Source organism: Xenia sp. Carnegie-2017, unplaced genomic scaffold (genome assembly GCF_021976095.1).
Source record: "Xenia sp. Carnegie-2017 unplaced genomic scaffold, XeniaSp_v1 HiC_scaffold_25, whole genome shotgun sequence".
Taxonomy (NCBI): Eukaryota; Metazoa; Cnidaria; class Anthozoa; order Malacalcyonacea; family Xeniidae; genus Xenia; species Xenia sp. Carnegie-2017.
Window position 1 is genome coordinate 703918 of NW_025813488.1, and position 11811 is coordinate 715728.

General features: G+C 36.0%; 1 protein-coding gene and 1 long non-coding RNA gene across 3 annotated transcripts; both read left to right on the top strand.

The window, feature by feature from the left end:
• The first annotated feature begins 55 nt into the window (after positions 1 to 55).
• Positions 56 to 5507, top strand: LOC124453553. Its single transcript, XR_006951134.1, has 6 exons — positions 56 to 1269; positions 1412 to 3410; positions 3482 to 3582; positions 3727 to 4033; positions 4700 to 4803; positions 4906 to 5507. It is a non-coding gene; the product is annotated as an uncharacterized LOC124453553 (long non-coding RNA).
• Positions 5508 to 5642: 135 nt separating this feature from the next.
• On the top strand, positions 5643 to 11619 carry LOC124453404 (m-AAA protease-interacting protein 1, mitochondrial-like). 2 transcript variants are annotated; one of them, XM_047004227.1, is made up of 5 exons: positions 5643 to 6030; positions 7038 to 7109; positions 7695 to 7815; positions 7878 to 8053; positions 11457 to 11619. In XM_047004227.1, exons 1-4 carry the CDS (start codon positions 5674 to 5676, stop codon positions 8051 to 8053), a joined length of 726 nt encoding a protein of 241 aa, XP_046860183.1. In that variant the 5' UTR covers positions 5643 to 5673; the 3' UTR covers positions 11457 to 11619. The 2 variants fall into 2 exon arrangements, with proteins under 2 accessions (XP_046860183.1, XP_046860182.1); XM_047004226.1 differs by having other exon boundaries at positions 7878 to 7992.
• Positions 11620 to 11811: the final 192 nt, after the last annotated feature.

Here is an 11811-nt window from a genome sequence, read left to right on the forward strand (position 1 = left end):
TTAGAGCAATGACTTATGGTGTTGATCACGTGATGACTCATGGTCAGCGGTTTGTAAACAGGTAACAGAGCAAATTTTTGGAATGAAAAGGTTCACAGAAAGTGAATCAAAGTGATAAATCGAGAAGTGATAAATACTTACATGGATTTTCTGGCAATGTTAGCATCTGCTTCACCATTTCCAAGGTGAACTATATACTTATTACAAATCCTAAGACAAATGTTCTGCGAGGATGCTTGATAATAGGTACTCCTTCATGTAAGACCAAGCAAATACTTTGCTGATGATTCAAGAATTGATTGCCATCCACTCATATTTGACAATGTTAATAGTTTCTTAAAACCTTTACCATGAGGATTCCTTAAATTTAGTAAGTCAAAACGTCTATCAATGTTTCTGATAAATGTAACAGTAGCTTCACTATTTTGGAACTCTGACTGTTTTTGGACTATGTTCATGAAATCAATGGCATCTGCAACTGAGGCACTGAGTGTTTGAGCTGCCAAACTCACATTCATTTTGTGTTTCTCAAACTGGATTGGTTATTTGATAATTTGTTGGCAAGTTTTAGGCCCTCTTGCTCTTGCAGTAAATTAAGAGTGTGGAAGAAGTTCCATTGTATTTGCTCTCCATCACTTGAACAGGTTGTACCAAGAAATGCTAATGCATTTCTTGCAAGTTTTAGCATATGGCATGCATTTAAGACGACAAAGACATCTTTGCCAGTTATAGGATGTTGAAACTTTGGTGAAATTGAATCATAGGTATTGCCAAAATTACATCCAAGTTTCTTGAAAGTGCTGATGTTGGTCGTCGTCCCATCTGATGTTACACACCATATTTTCAGACCAGCATCACTTGCTTTCACCAGTGCAATGTTGATAAGCTGTGTTTGCACAGTTGCAGAAGCTTTGTTTATAAGGAAGTATCCAATTGGCTGTTTCCAATGACCTTGTAATGCAACAAGTAAGAAAACAAGGGCTTCAGATGCAACAATTTGGGGGGCCTCTAATGGTCCATAATCAATGAAACCACTATACTGGTTTTTGGCTGATTCCCACTGAACCTGTATATGGATGGCCATTGCATCCAAAACCAGGCAACAATCTTTCTTGTTTTTGTCCAATTTTGCTTGCTCTTCCAAACTTTGAAATGACTCACTTATAAAACCTGTTTCATAAGCGTGGAAATATTGCAATTTATCATTTTGGGAAGCCATTTACAATCATTGGAGCAGAAACCAGGCAGTGCGTACATGGTTCAGAAAAGGTATTTATAGTTTACGTTATAAAAGCTGAAATTATTTTCATCACTTAATGTCAGGATGTCATTGGTCTTAAAAGCTTACTATTGAACATTATATACATATATTTTTAAAATTTTAACTTTCCTTTGTCTTTTTATCACTAAGGAATCAAGAGGTGACTAGAAACCAAGAGCATCAGACGACCATAATTATGGAAAGAACTATCGACTCAAACTTCATGGAACGCGAAAACTAAATTGCCCAACTGTTATTCAACTACGTCACATAAATATTTACGATGAATTTGAATCATCAGGCAGTTTTTCGTCACCCCGAGCTTTAGGACAGCTAAAGAGAAAAAATTAATAGAGCTTAAGAAAAAGATTTCTTCTGGCGAGAGAATATCAAAATCTTTTCGACACTACCTAAAAGTACCCTTAAGTATAAAGCATGTTAACCATCCAGTTGTAGAATATGCAATGGTCAACCAAATCGTCGACAAAAGAATCGTGGAACGAATTCACGAACTAGCAAACAAAAATATATCAGCGATTCCAGAAGTCAGACGTTTTCTTGAAGAATTAGTACAAAATGAGTTGCTTGCTGGTACACCAGAGCACACAAAGCCCAAAATGACAAATCGTCGATATTATCCAACCAAAGATATACGTAATCACGTGGCTAGAGTTGCTGCCTCGACAGAAGAATACAGCGACGACCAGGAATCCCTGCTACGAATAATAGCCGGGTGGAAATTGTCATCAGAAACGTCAAACTTTTTTCTGTGTACTCGTGAAGGCAAATCAAACTTTTTCGGGAATCCTGTAAATAATTTTCTGTTCGTTCATCAAGAGCAATGAATATCTTGAAAGAATGGAGTCCTGCATGGAATCCGAAGTACTTCATGATTTTTCTGCTGCAGAAATAGGGACATTGGAATCATGCTTCCCAGGTGCTTTCGCCTACATTTGTGACTTTCATCGTCAACAAGCCATACAACGTTGGGTAAAAGCAGGGAGAAATAAGCTGAACCAAAACAACAAAGACTTTTCTAGACGGCAATGACAAAAATTGGTGATGCTTCAACAATAGAAAGATTTCATGATGACGTACAAGTCTTCGTCATTCTAACTTGTACGTCACGAACGAAAACGTTAGGCACTACTTAGAAAGTACGTGGATGACTTGTCAACGTCGCTCGTGCCATGGATTCCGAAAAATGCAAGTTTTAAATATCGTTAAAACCAACAACGGCGTCGAATCATTAAACAGACTGTTCAAGTACACGTACTTTCCCTTATCAATCGACAAATCTGTTCATGGTATAGTCGTCATGATTGTATCATCATTTCTACCAGATTCCTACCAAAGTTACTTGAGCGCAAACCTTCGCTTAAGCAGTTCTTACCGAAAGTATAATCGAATTGTTCACAACTATTTACAAAATCGCCCACCGCACTTTGTTAAGCAGTGCTTAAAAAATAAGTTTGTGTATAAACCTGAAGGAGGGAAGATTTCAAATAAAAAGCTCCCAAAACAAGAAGCTGTTTAATCTTGTTCAATTTCTACTTCCAAGCTGCAGTTGTGAATCTTGGCGACGATAAAATTATTCATGTAAGCACTTTTTCGCAGTCTTTAATTTCTTTTCAAAATGGCAATTTTGCAATTTGCCAGAGACGTATCGAGAAAGTGTCTTTATAACTCTTGACACTGATAGCTTGCCCCTTCAACTTGGAACTGCTTTCTCTTCTCATGATGTTGCGTCTCACACGCATAGCTATGACAATAAATCATTTTCTGATCCAATCACTCAAATACCTGTGTACAGCCCCAGAACAGAGCTAACAGTGTCGTCGACTGGGAAAAATTAGAAAAAAGTTTCAAGAGAAACTAACGGCCTTAAAAGACCTTTCATTTTTGGTTGATGATGTAAAAGCACTTCGTGATGGCGTCTCAATAATCGACAATCTTATGGTAAAATTTTAAACAACGTGCCCAGAAGTTGATAGCTTATTTCTAAAATCTAGTCCTGAAAAAAGAAATTAAAGGTCGCATCTGTTGACTATCATAAGGTGTTTCACAAGAAGCTTTCCCTAAGAGGAAACACAAGAAAAACCCTCATCAGCGTGAAAAAGGCATGGATGGTGATGAAGAGATGATTAAAGTAATTTATAGTTTTCCAATCTGTTATTGAATTTTTATGTCAACTCACATATTACAATAAACTATTAATAGGAGAGATCAATGGAGGAACATCCATCCATTGATCTGACTGTATAATCACCAGAGCAGGAATCATGCATGGATTTTTGCACAAGCACCTCGAATAATGAACGGTGAGAATTTTCAAAATTTTTTTTGAGATTTTTGCCATACCAAAAAAATCTTGCTGGCAAAACTGCTACAACGGCAAGACTTTGTTATTGCAAAAAGTAAAATAGGCAAGCACACTCAATTAATGAAAATCATTTTCTTTTTAGAAGCCAGAAAGCCAGAAAAAGATATTGGCAATGTGTCCTCAGAAATCGTTTCATCAACATCAGTAAAATCAGCGCGGAATCCATACGATAGAATAGTACTTGCAAGTAAAAAGGGTTTGCAAACCGGTATTCTTGAGTTTGGTCCGGTCAAACTTCATGTGGCTGATCTCTGCACTCTACTGCCTCTGCACTCTACTGCCTCTGCACTCTACTGCCTCTGCACTCTACTGCCTCTAGTGACTACAACATGAACAACAGGTTTGGTGAAAGAAGCTCAACCTTTGTTCCTGTTTGGCTAGTTGATGAGGTATAAGTAATGCTAAGAAATCTTATTATTCTCTTAATGAGAAGTCTTGGTAACCTTAAAAACAATGAAACAGAGAAAATTTGTTAAATGCAGGCAAAATGCTTTTTCAAATTAAGGTAATTGAAGCAACATTCTGGAAATTGCATGTGTCCAACCATGAGACGTTTTATGCCGATGCAACTCTGTGTCAAATAATTCAGTCACAGTCAAGCACTAGGCGATTGTGGATGGGAGAAAATTTCACTGGTGTTGAAAAAATCTTTGCTCAAATGAACATCACCCATAACCACTGGACTCTCTTGGAATGAATAGAAATATTAAAAGTGATATACCAAAGTTTGTGAGCTTTGTGGCTCATTTAAAAGGAAGCTACTCCAGGCATCAATACATATGTTTGTCATTTTTTTGAGATGATTGACAAAAAATGCCAAAAGAGTGTATCTCTACCCATTTCATGGGCAGAAGCAGCAAATAATCACAAGTTTAAACTTTCCAACACTAAAGCAATTGATTGACAACATCAGATATTATCAATCATAGGTGGAAAAAATTGGTCTTTTTCCATTAATCTTTAAAAAAATTAATCTTTGAAAAAATTTTTCGGAAAGACTGCACTGTCAGTACATGCACAAATTTTACGACTTATCTTATCCAAATTACATTCAGGTGATTGACATTAAAACTGGTTAGAAAAGCAAGGATTGGGCATGTTTACAACCAAAACACTGTGTTCAAACAGATGGCTTCAATGTGGAGTCTTAATTTGTGTAGTAAGTGTATAAACTTTAAAACCACTCTGTTTTAAATACACAAGAAGTATTCCCCTTTAACAAGACCAAGAATCATTTCTTAATTAATCTCATTCCTTTTAGAAATGATTTCAGTTTGCAGGAAGTCTTGCATGAGTGGAACATTTTAAAGTTTGAACTATCAAAGGAAAGAGCAAAACTTGCATCTGCACTTTTGGGAAGTTGTCATGATGATATAAATGAGTAAGAAGTTCCTTCATCTTATTTTTCAAAGTTCATGCTTAAGAAATGTCAAATTTATACATATGCTGATGCTATACTTACTAATTAAGGCAAGATGATTCCTCTTGTAAAATTTGTTAAGAGTGTGAAAGTGAACACTGGATTGGCTGTGATACTTGTGGACAATATTTTCATGCCAGCTGTCTTAAGCTAGATTATGGTGAGGCATTAAGAGACATGTTTTACTGTCCATAGTAATTACTAAGGCCAATGCAAGTACGTAAGGTACTTATCAGGTTGCCATAATCTGCATGCTTCTATTTTATTATTTCGAGTTTTTACACTGTTATTATGTTTGTGTACTGAGTTGATAACTATGTATTTACCTGTGTGGCCTGTTTGTGATTTGCTTCAAACTATAAATTAATGTATGTAAATATTTGGAATAGTTTTAATTGACTGAATGAAACATAATGATTGATTAAATAATCAATAATAAAAAATTATCGATGGACTGCTATTATTATTTTACAAGCTAAGTAAAGTGAGGAATATGTGCGCCGGAAATCAGAATTCGGAATTGAATATGCATATCTTTATAATTTGCTTCTGACGTCACACGTCTATTTTGCAGATGAAAACTAATGCCAACCGATTCAAGCATTCAACATGGCGGCTGTTTTGAGAACATTGATTCAACAAAATAAATTGTGGATTGATACTACATCTTCTTATTTTTTACGGCTTTCTAGCAGAAATACTGATGCCTTATTATTGTGGAGTGATTCCCGCAATTGCAGCCTAAAGTTTTTGCAGTCCTTCCAAGTAAGCAATGTTTGTAAAATTTGCGGGAGAAGATTCTTTTCATCATCATCAAATAAACAAAATGAGTCAAAAAGGGCTTTGTCAATTGTAATAACTCGTGGACCATTTAAGTGGTTGTCAAATAAAGTAAAGCTTTTCTTAGTCAATTCTTACTTCGACAAAGACTTTGAAGAAAAGACATTCCTTGAAGGAGCTAAGCAGGTTTGCTACAGATTTGCATTATGTTCCAGACTAGAAAGTTTGTAAACTGCGCATTCGAGATCATATTTACGGAAATTTTTGCAATCCTGATTTCGTTTTGCGTGTTTTTGCGCGCCTGAAGTGGGAATTTTGCACCATATTTTGGTTAAGATGTCGTACTTTTCAAAATTTTCCGCGTACGGCGTAATCGCGATCTCAGCAAAAAAATGCGCTCCTCACATCTCGGGTGCACAATACGAATTTTTCACTTAAGAGTATGCTTACCCTTTAGCACAGTAACAACACTACTTACGCATGGGTGTAGGAAGATCTATAATTAGTGGGGCTTATACGTATATACGTATATTTATAAATGCACGAGATGCAGTGTTAAGCTTCTTTGAAGTGTATTTTTCTCTACAGAGTACATGCACCATGCATTTACAAATATGAACCCCCTATTTATAGATATTTGTACCCCTTGCTGCTGAGAGGAGCTTCATGGGAATCAAGTCAAACAACCCCTTTTTATCAAAGCTTTAAGCTTGTGTACCAACTTTCTACAGGTGCTCATCTCTGATTAATAGACTGTATGAAAGATAAAAGTCTTTTAACCTGGTTAAGTTAAGTGTTCTCACCACAGGTTTTTGTATTAAATTTCAGAGTATAGCAGATTTCAAAAAGATCTTTGATGCATATTGTCTTAGAGTGCATCAAAATCCTGGTGTGTTAAGATACCCATGGATTACACCACCCCAGTGGTGGATATTAGTGTAAGGGGTTGGGGTTGCCCCCCTGTATTTTTGGAATGTACTTCATATTGGGTTTTTTAGGGTTTTTTTTGACTTACTTTAAAAATTTTTTGAGCCCCTGTCTCAACTCCTGTCCAAATTTCAAATTATTAATTGATTCATTTTTCCATCCCTCCCCCTCCCCCCAAGATTTTGTGGCCATCCCAATAAACATGGAATATACAGTAGTATTCTGATAGCTATTATGCATATTAATTGTAATTCTGTTTTGCCTAGGCCATTATTACTGTTTCAGCTCTGGTGTATGAAAGAAAATTTGATCTCCTCAAGGGATTGTTAACGGATAATGTGCGTACCTGATTACGTAATTGGGATGTATCGGACTGATTATATGTATTTTTTATTATATGGCAAGGTTCACTTGTGATAAAGTTGCATGCTTTGATTGGCTCAAAAAAATTTTTGCATGTCCACTTGTTTCCCTTGATGTGCATTACGCGTAAATTTATCAATATATGTAAGCAAACACCAAACCTTTACAAAAACGAAAAAAACATGTACGAATGTGAGGCAAAGGAAGAAAACTCGGAAAGTGAGTTTTGTTATCCAGAAGATACAATCTCGAGCGATTTGTTTTTTACTGACGGAAACTATAGGAGTGAAAGCCAACCCGTACGAAACAGCGAGGACGAGAAATCTTCGTTTCAGGTCAAACGATGCCAAATAATAAACTTTTAATTACCTTGTTTACTTGCTTGTCACAGAGAAACATCGGGCTTTTGTCTTTTAGTACAAATCTCCCTACGGGCTCGGTCTGTGCAAAAAATTGCTACATCGGTCCGATATTTTTCCATAAAGACCTCGCGCTTAGAAGAAAACCTTCTGTAATGTCATATTTTCTCAATACATTATGCTTTTCTTTCTTGATTGCAGGCAATAAATGATGTTAAGAAACAAATCGAAGATACAGATACCATTGAATCATACTGTGTTACATCCGATAATATTATTCAGACCAATATTCATGACATTGGTTTTCGTTATGATGAAAAAGGTGATACTTTGTTTGACATTTTTTTTCTAAACTTCAATGCGTCATATTTAGTTTATTTTCAGAGAAAGGAAGGAAATGGCTTTATGTCATGGTATCGTGCATATATCATGAGTATAATGTTCAGGCAGACGAGATATCCTCCATTGGTGTTCCTCTACCACGAATCATTCGATACAGGTGCTGCTTTTATGTATACACTACACAGAAGAATTATCATGGACTTTTATGTATTCGTTAGGTAGATTCAAATTGATGTATTGATACCACAGAATCTCGAAAGTAGCCCCCCGTATTACTTTCGGATTTAGTAGCCTTAAAGTGCCTGTATCACCTTCAGGGAAATAATCTATTTAGATAGAGTTGACGATTTTAAGAACGTTTGCAGTATATTCTATAAGACGAAAATTTCATCTTCCTTGACTTTTTTGGCCTTAAAGTTGGCTTTTCTCGTGCTTAGCCGTGAGGTGCTATGACTGGGTCTAATTCACCGTGACGTACATTGAAGGACATGCTGCTTTTTAACGCGGTATTTTTGTGATTATAGTGATTTTGTAGCAAAGTCGAGAAATGTATTTTTATGCAACTTTTGTTCTATTGTACAATTTATTATTGACTCAAACTATACAATTCTACGTGTTTTCCAATGAACGTCACGCTCGGTGGACTATACCTAGTCACAGCAACTCACGGTCATACGCGAAAAGAGCCAGCGTTGATGCCCAAAAAGTGAATCAAGATCAAATTTTTGTATCAAAAAACATATTGCAAATGTTCTTAAAATCATTAACTTTATCTAAATAAATTATTCCCTAGTTATTTTCCCTAGATAATTATTTTAAGGAGGGTGCTTATTTTCGAGGTATTTTTCAATGTGTTTAAAGTTGAGTGAGGTTGTGGTGTGAATAGAAGGCGAATAGAGCCTGAATAGAACATGCGTGAAGCCAAAATGTTGGAATAGCGCGCGTTTGCGCTTCGAAGTTTAAATCGTCTCGACTTCATCGGCAGGCGAATGCGAATTTTTTTAAAACAAAATGGCGGATGAGGTATGCGAAAATATTGGAAACTCGTCAGAGAAGATTTTTGAAGAAATGCTTGTGGAAGAGGTTCGAAAATTTAATGTTTGTGGGATCCCTCATGCACGGCATTAAAGGAAACTTAACAAAAGAGGCAAACTTGGAGCGAAATACCATCTAAATTGGGAAAAGATGGTAAGAAGGAATATGAATATGTAATTCTTCGATAAATTCTGCTTCAATACACACACACCACTTGATTTTAGCCTGAGAATTTTTCTATTGATAATGTCTAGTTGAAGAATGAGTAAATACTCAACTTCACTGAGTTTCTTAATTAATCCATACATTGTATTTAAAGCATATGAAGCATGTACTGTAATTTGATCATAAATTCTTAACAAATATTGTGTAATTCATAGATGTATGGTTAAAACGTATCAGGAAAAGCCTAAGAGATGGATTGTCTAAATGCTTCAAAAGGAGAGACAGATTGACAAGATCAGGTGCTAGACACAGACGTTTACCAACGTGCAGATTGTTTGAGCAGTTGATTTTTCTGAAAGATGTCTTGGTAAATAGGGAAACAGAAAGTAATGTGCCTGATGCAGCTGAGTTTGTCTCATTCCATGATCAAAGCATCACTAATGATAGGTCATCTAGTCCAACAGTTATTAGAGAAGGTGGAAGTGAAGAAAAAGAAGAATCCAAAAGAAAAAACCAAGATCCAAGTGGTAACTCAAAAAAAAAGAGTTGATAGAAAGGACAGCATTGATTATTTGTTGCTGAATGCCCTGATGCAAACTACAAAGATAAAGCAAAACTCAAATGACCCAAACAGTATGCATATTGAAAATGGAATACATTGTTCTGTCGATGCTTAACCTCTATTTTGGATTCCCTGCCTGATAAACAGAACCATCTAGCAAAAATAGAAATACAGCAAGTTTTGATGAAGTATGAATTTGCAGATGAAGATAAAGTTGTAACAAATTATATTTTGTATTTGAAAATTTTCATTCATCATCAAAAACAAACAAAAACTATTTTATATGTTCATAGTTTTAGTGGTTCTCTTTGTTGAGTTACATTTCAAATATACATTTTGCTTTTATATTATTTGTTATTTTATAAAGAAATATGATTCATGCTGTAAATTATGGGCAATAATCAATTGATTTGTGTGTTAAAATATGTCAATGAATTTTGCCCTATTGCTCATCAAACCAGTTGCTTTGGCTCATCACCATTGCCCTTTGCCATGGAACAGAACCTTGCTCTGAATTAAAATAGTCACGGAAAGTAGCGATTATTTTAATAACCTGACAGTTTTGGCATCTTGTGAGTAGTTGTTTGATGATGCATTGGAAAGTGGTTTAAATCCAGTTCAAGTGCATCATTTCTATATTTTCCTTGAGTTATTCCTTTATCAGTTTCTTCATGAAAATAGCCAACGGGACAATACTGATTATAATTTCCAAACGATCTGCCAGACATTAAGAAATTGTGGAGGGATACAACTGCTATTACTACTTGAACAATGGTGTCTGCTTTTAGAACTATTGGTCTTCGAAAAATGCGAGACCTTGCAGCACAAATCCCAAAAGGATTTTCTACAATACGTCGTGCTCGTGAAATGCGGTAATTAGCAATTCTTTCTTCCAGTCAGAGACAGGACCTTGGATAGGGGCGGATCAAGAAGGTTTTCAAAGAGAAGGCTTCATCCCCAATAAAAACATATGGGAATTCAGTAGTCGTGTCGTTGAATTTTCGTGAAGCTGGTAAATTGAACAAATCATTACACATTGCATGGCCCAGCTTGCTACTCGAAAAAACCCCTGCGTCGCTCTGCCTTCCGGCATCCCCAATATCAACCAGGGTAAATTCGTAGTTTGCGTTTACCACTGTCAGCAGTACGATGCTGCGGAATTTTTTATAATTAAAAATTGTTGATCAAGAGGGAGGTTGAATCATAACATGTTTGCCATCAATTGCCCCACGCAGTTTGGAAAATTCCATTTGCGCTCAAATTCTTCAGCAATTGCTTTCCACTGGGCTGGATTATTTGGGACTGAAAGGCAACCATTGTTTTGAAGAGTATCCCATATGATTGGTCAGGTCTCTTTGATTATCCTACCAATGGATGTAGGACTGATTCGATAGCTGGAAGCAATTGTTGTTTGGACATCACCAGTTACAAGAAACTGCAATGTAACGCACAGAGTTTCTGCTGCACCAATTGGCTCTCTTATTGACTCTGACTTTTGAATTTTATGACCAACGTAAGATAACAGTTCTTCAAACTTACTTGGTAACATTCTGAATTGTTTGAAAAAGTATTCGTGGTCAAATAACCTTAGCTCTTTTTCAGTCAATGATACTCTCCTTTAATTTTTCTTTCGGAAAATATTTTCTTACCCAGCATTTCCGTTTTTTTTCTACGTAGTTGCCGTCTACGAAGCAAGAATGCAAAACAATTTGTCTTTTGTTAAACTCTGCCATATTGAAAAGTTCGATCGCACGAACGCTGGTTTTTGCATTTGGATATTGCAAAATATTTCTCAATTCTGTTACACCACTGTAATGGGAAATAAAAAGATTTTCACTCTAACAATTTCTTTATTATAGTTTTCGCAAGGAATGCACACCAGGTATTGACGATGACTGGATAGTTAATGAAATAATCAAACAATCTCCTCCAAGAACTTGGACCTTCAATAATTAACTATAATAAATGTTTATCATGTGAGTTTCTTGTTATTGTCACTAATATAATGTATTTTCTAAAGTATATATTTTGTAATGTTGATTGAATTCTAATAGTCACTGGGAAAGGGTCCTGATATTTTTTTCAATGTCCTTGTGGAATAAATTTTTCGGGAAGGGGGTTGGGTCGTCACTGTAAATGCGCCCCCAAAATATGACGCTGTTGAAGTCCGTAAGTGCGAGTCATGCAAGCGGGATCTGGTACTATGCTCCGCAA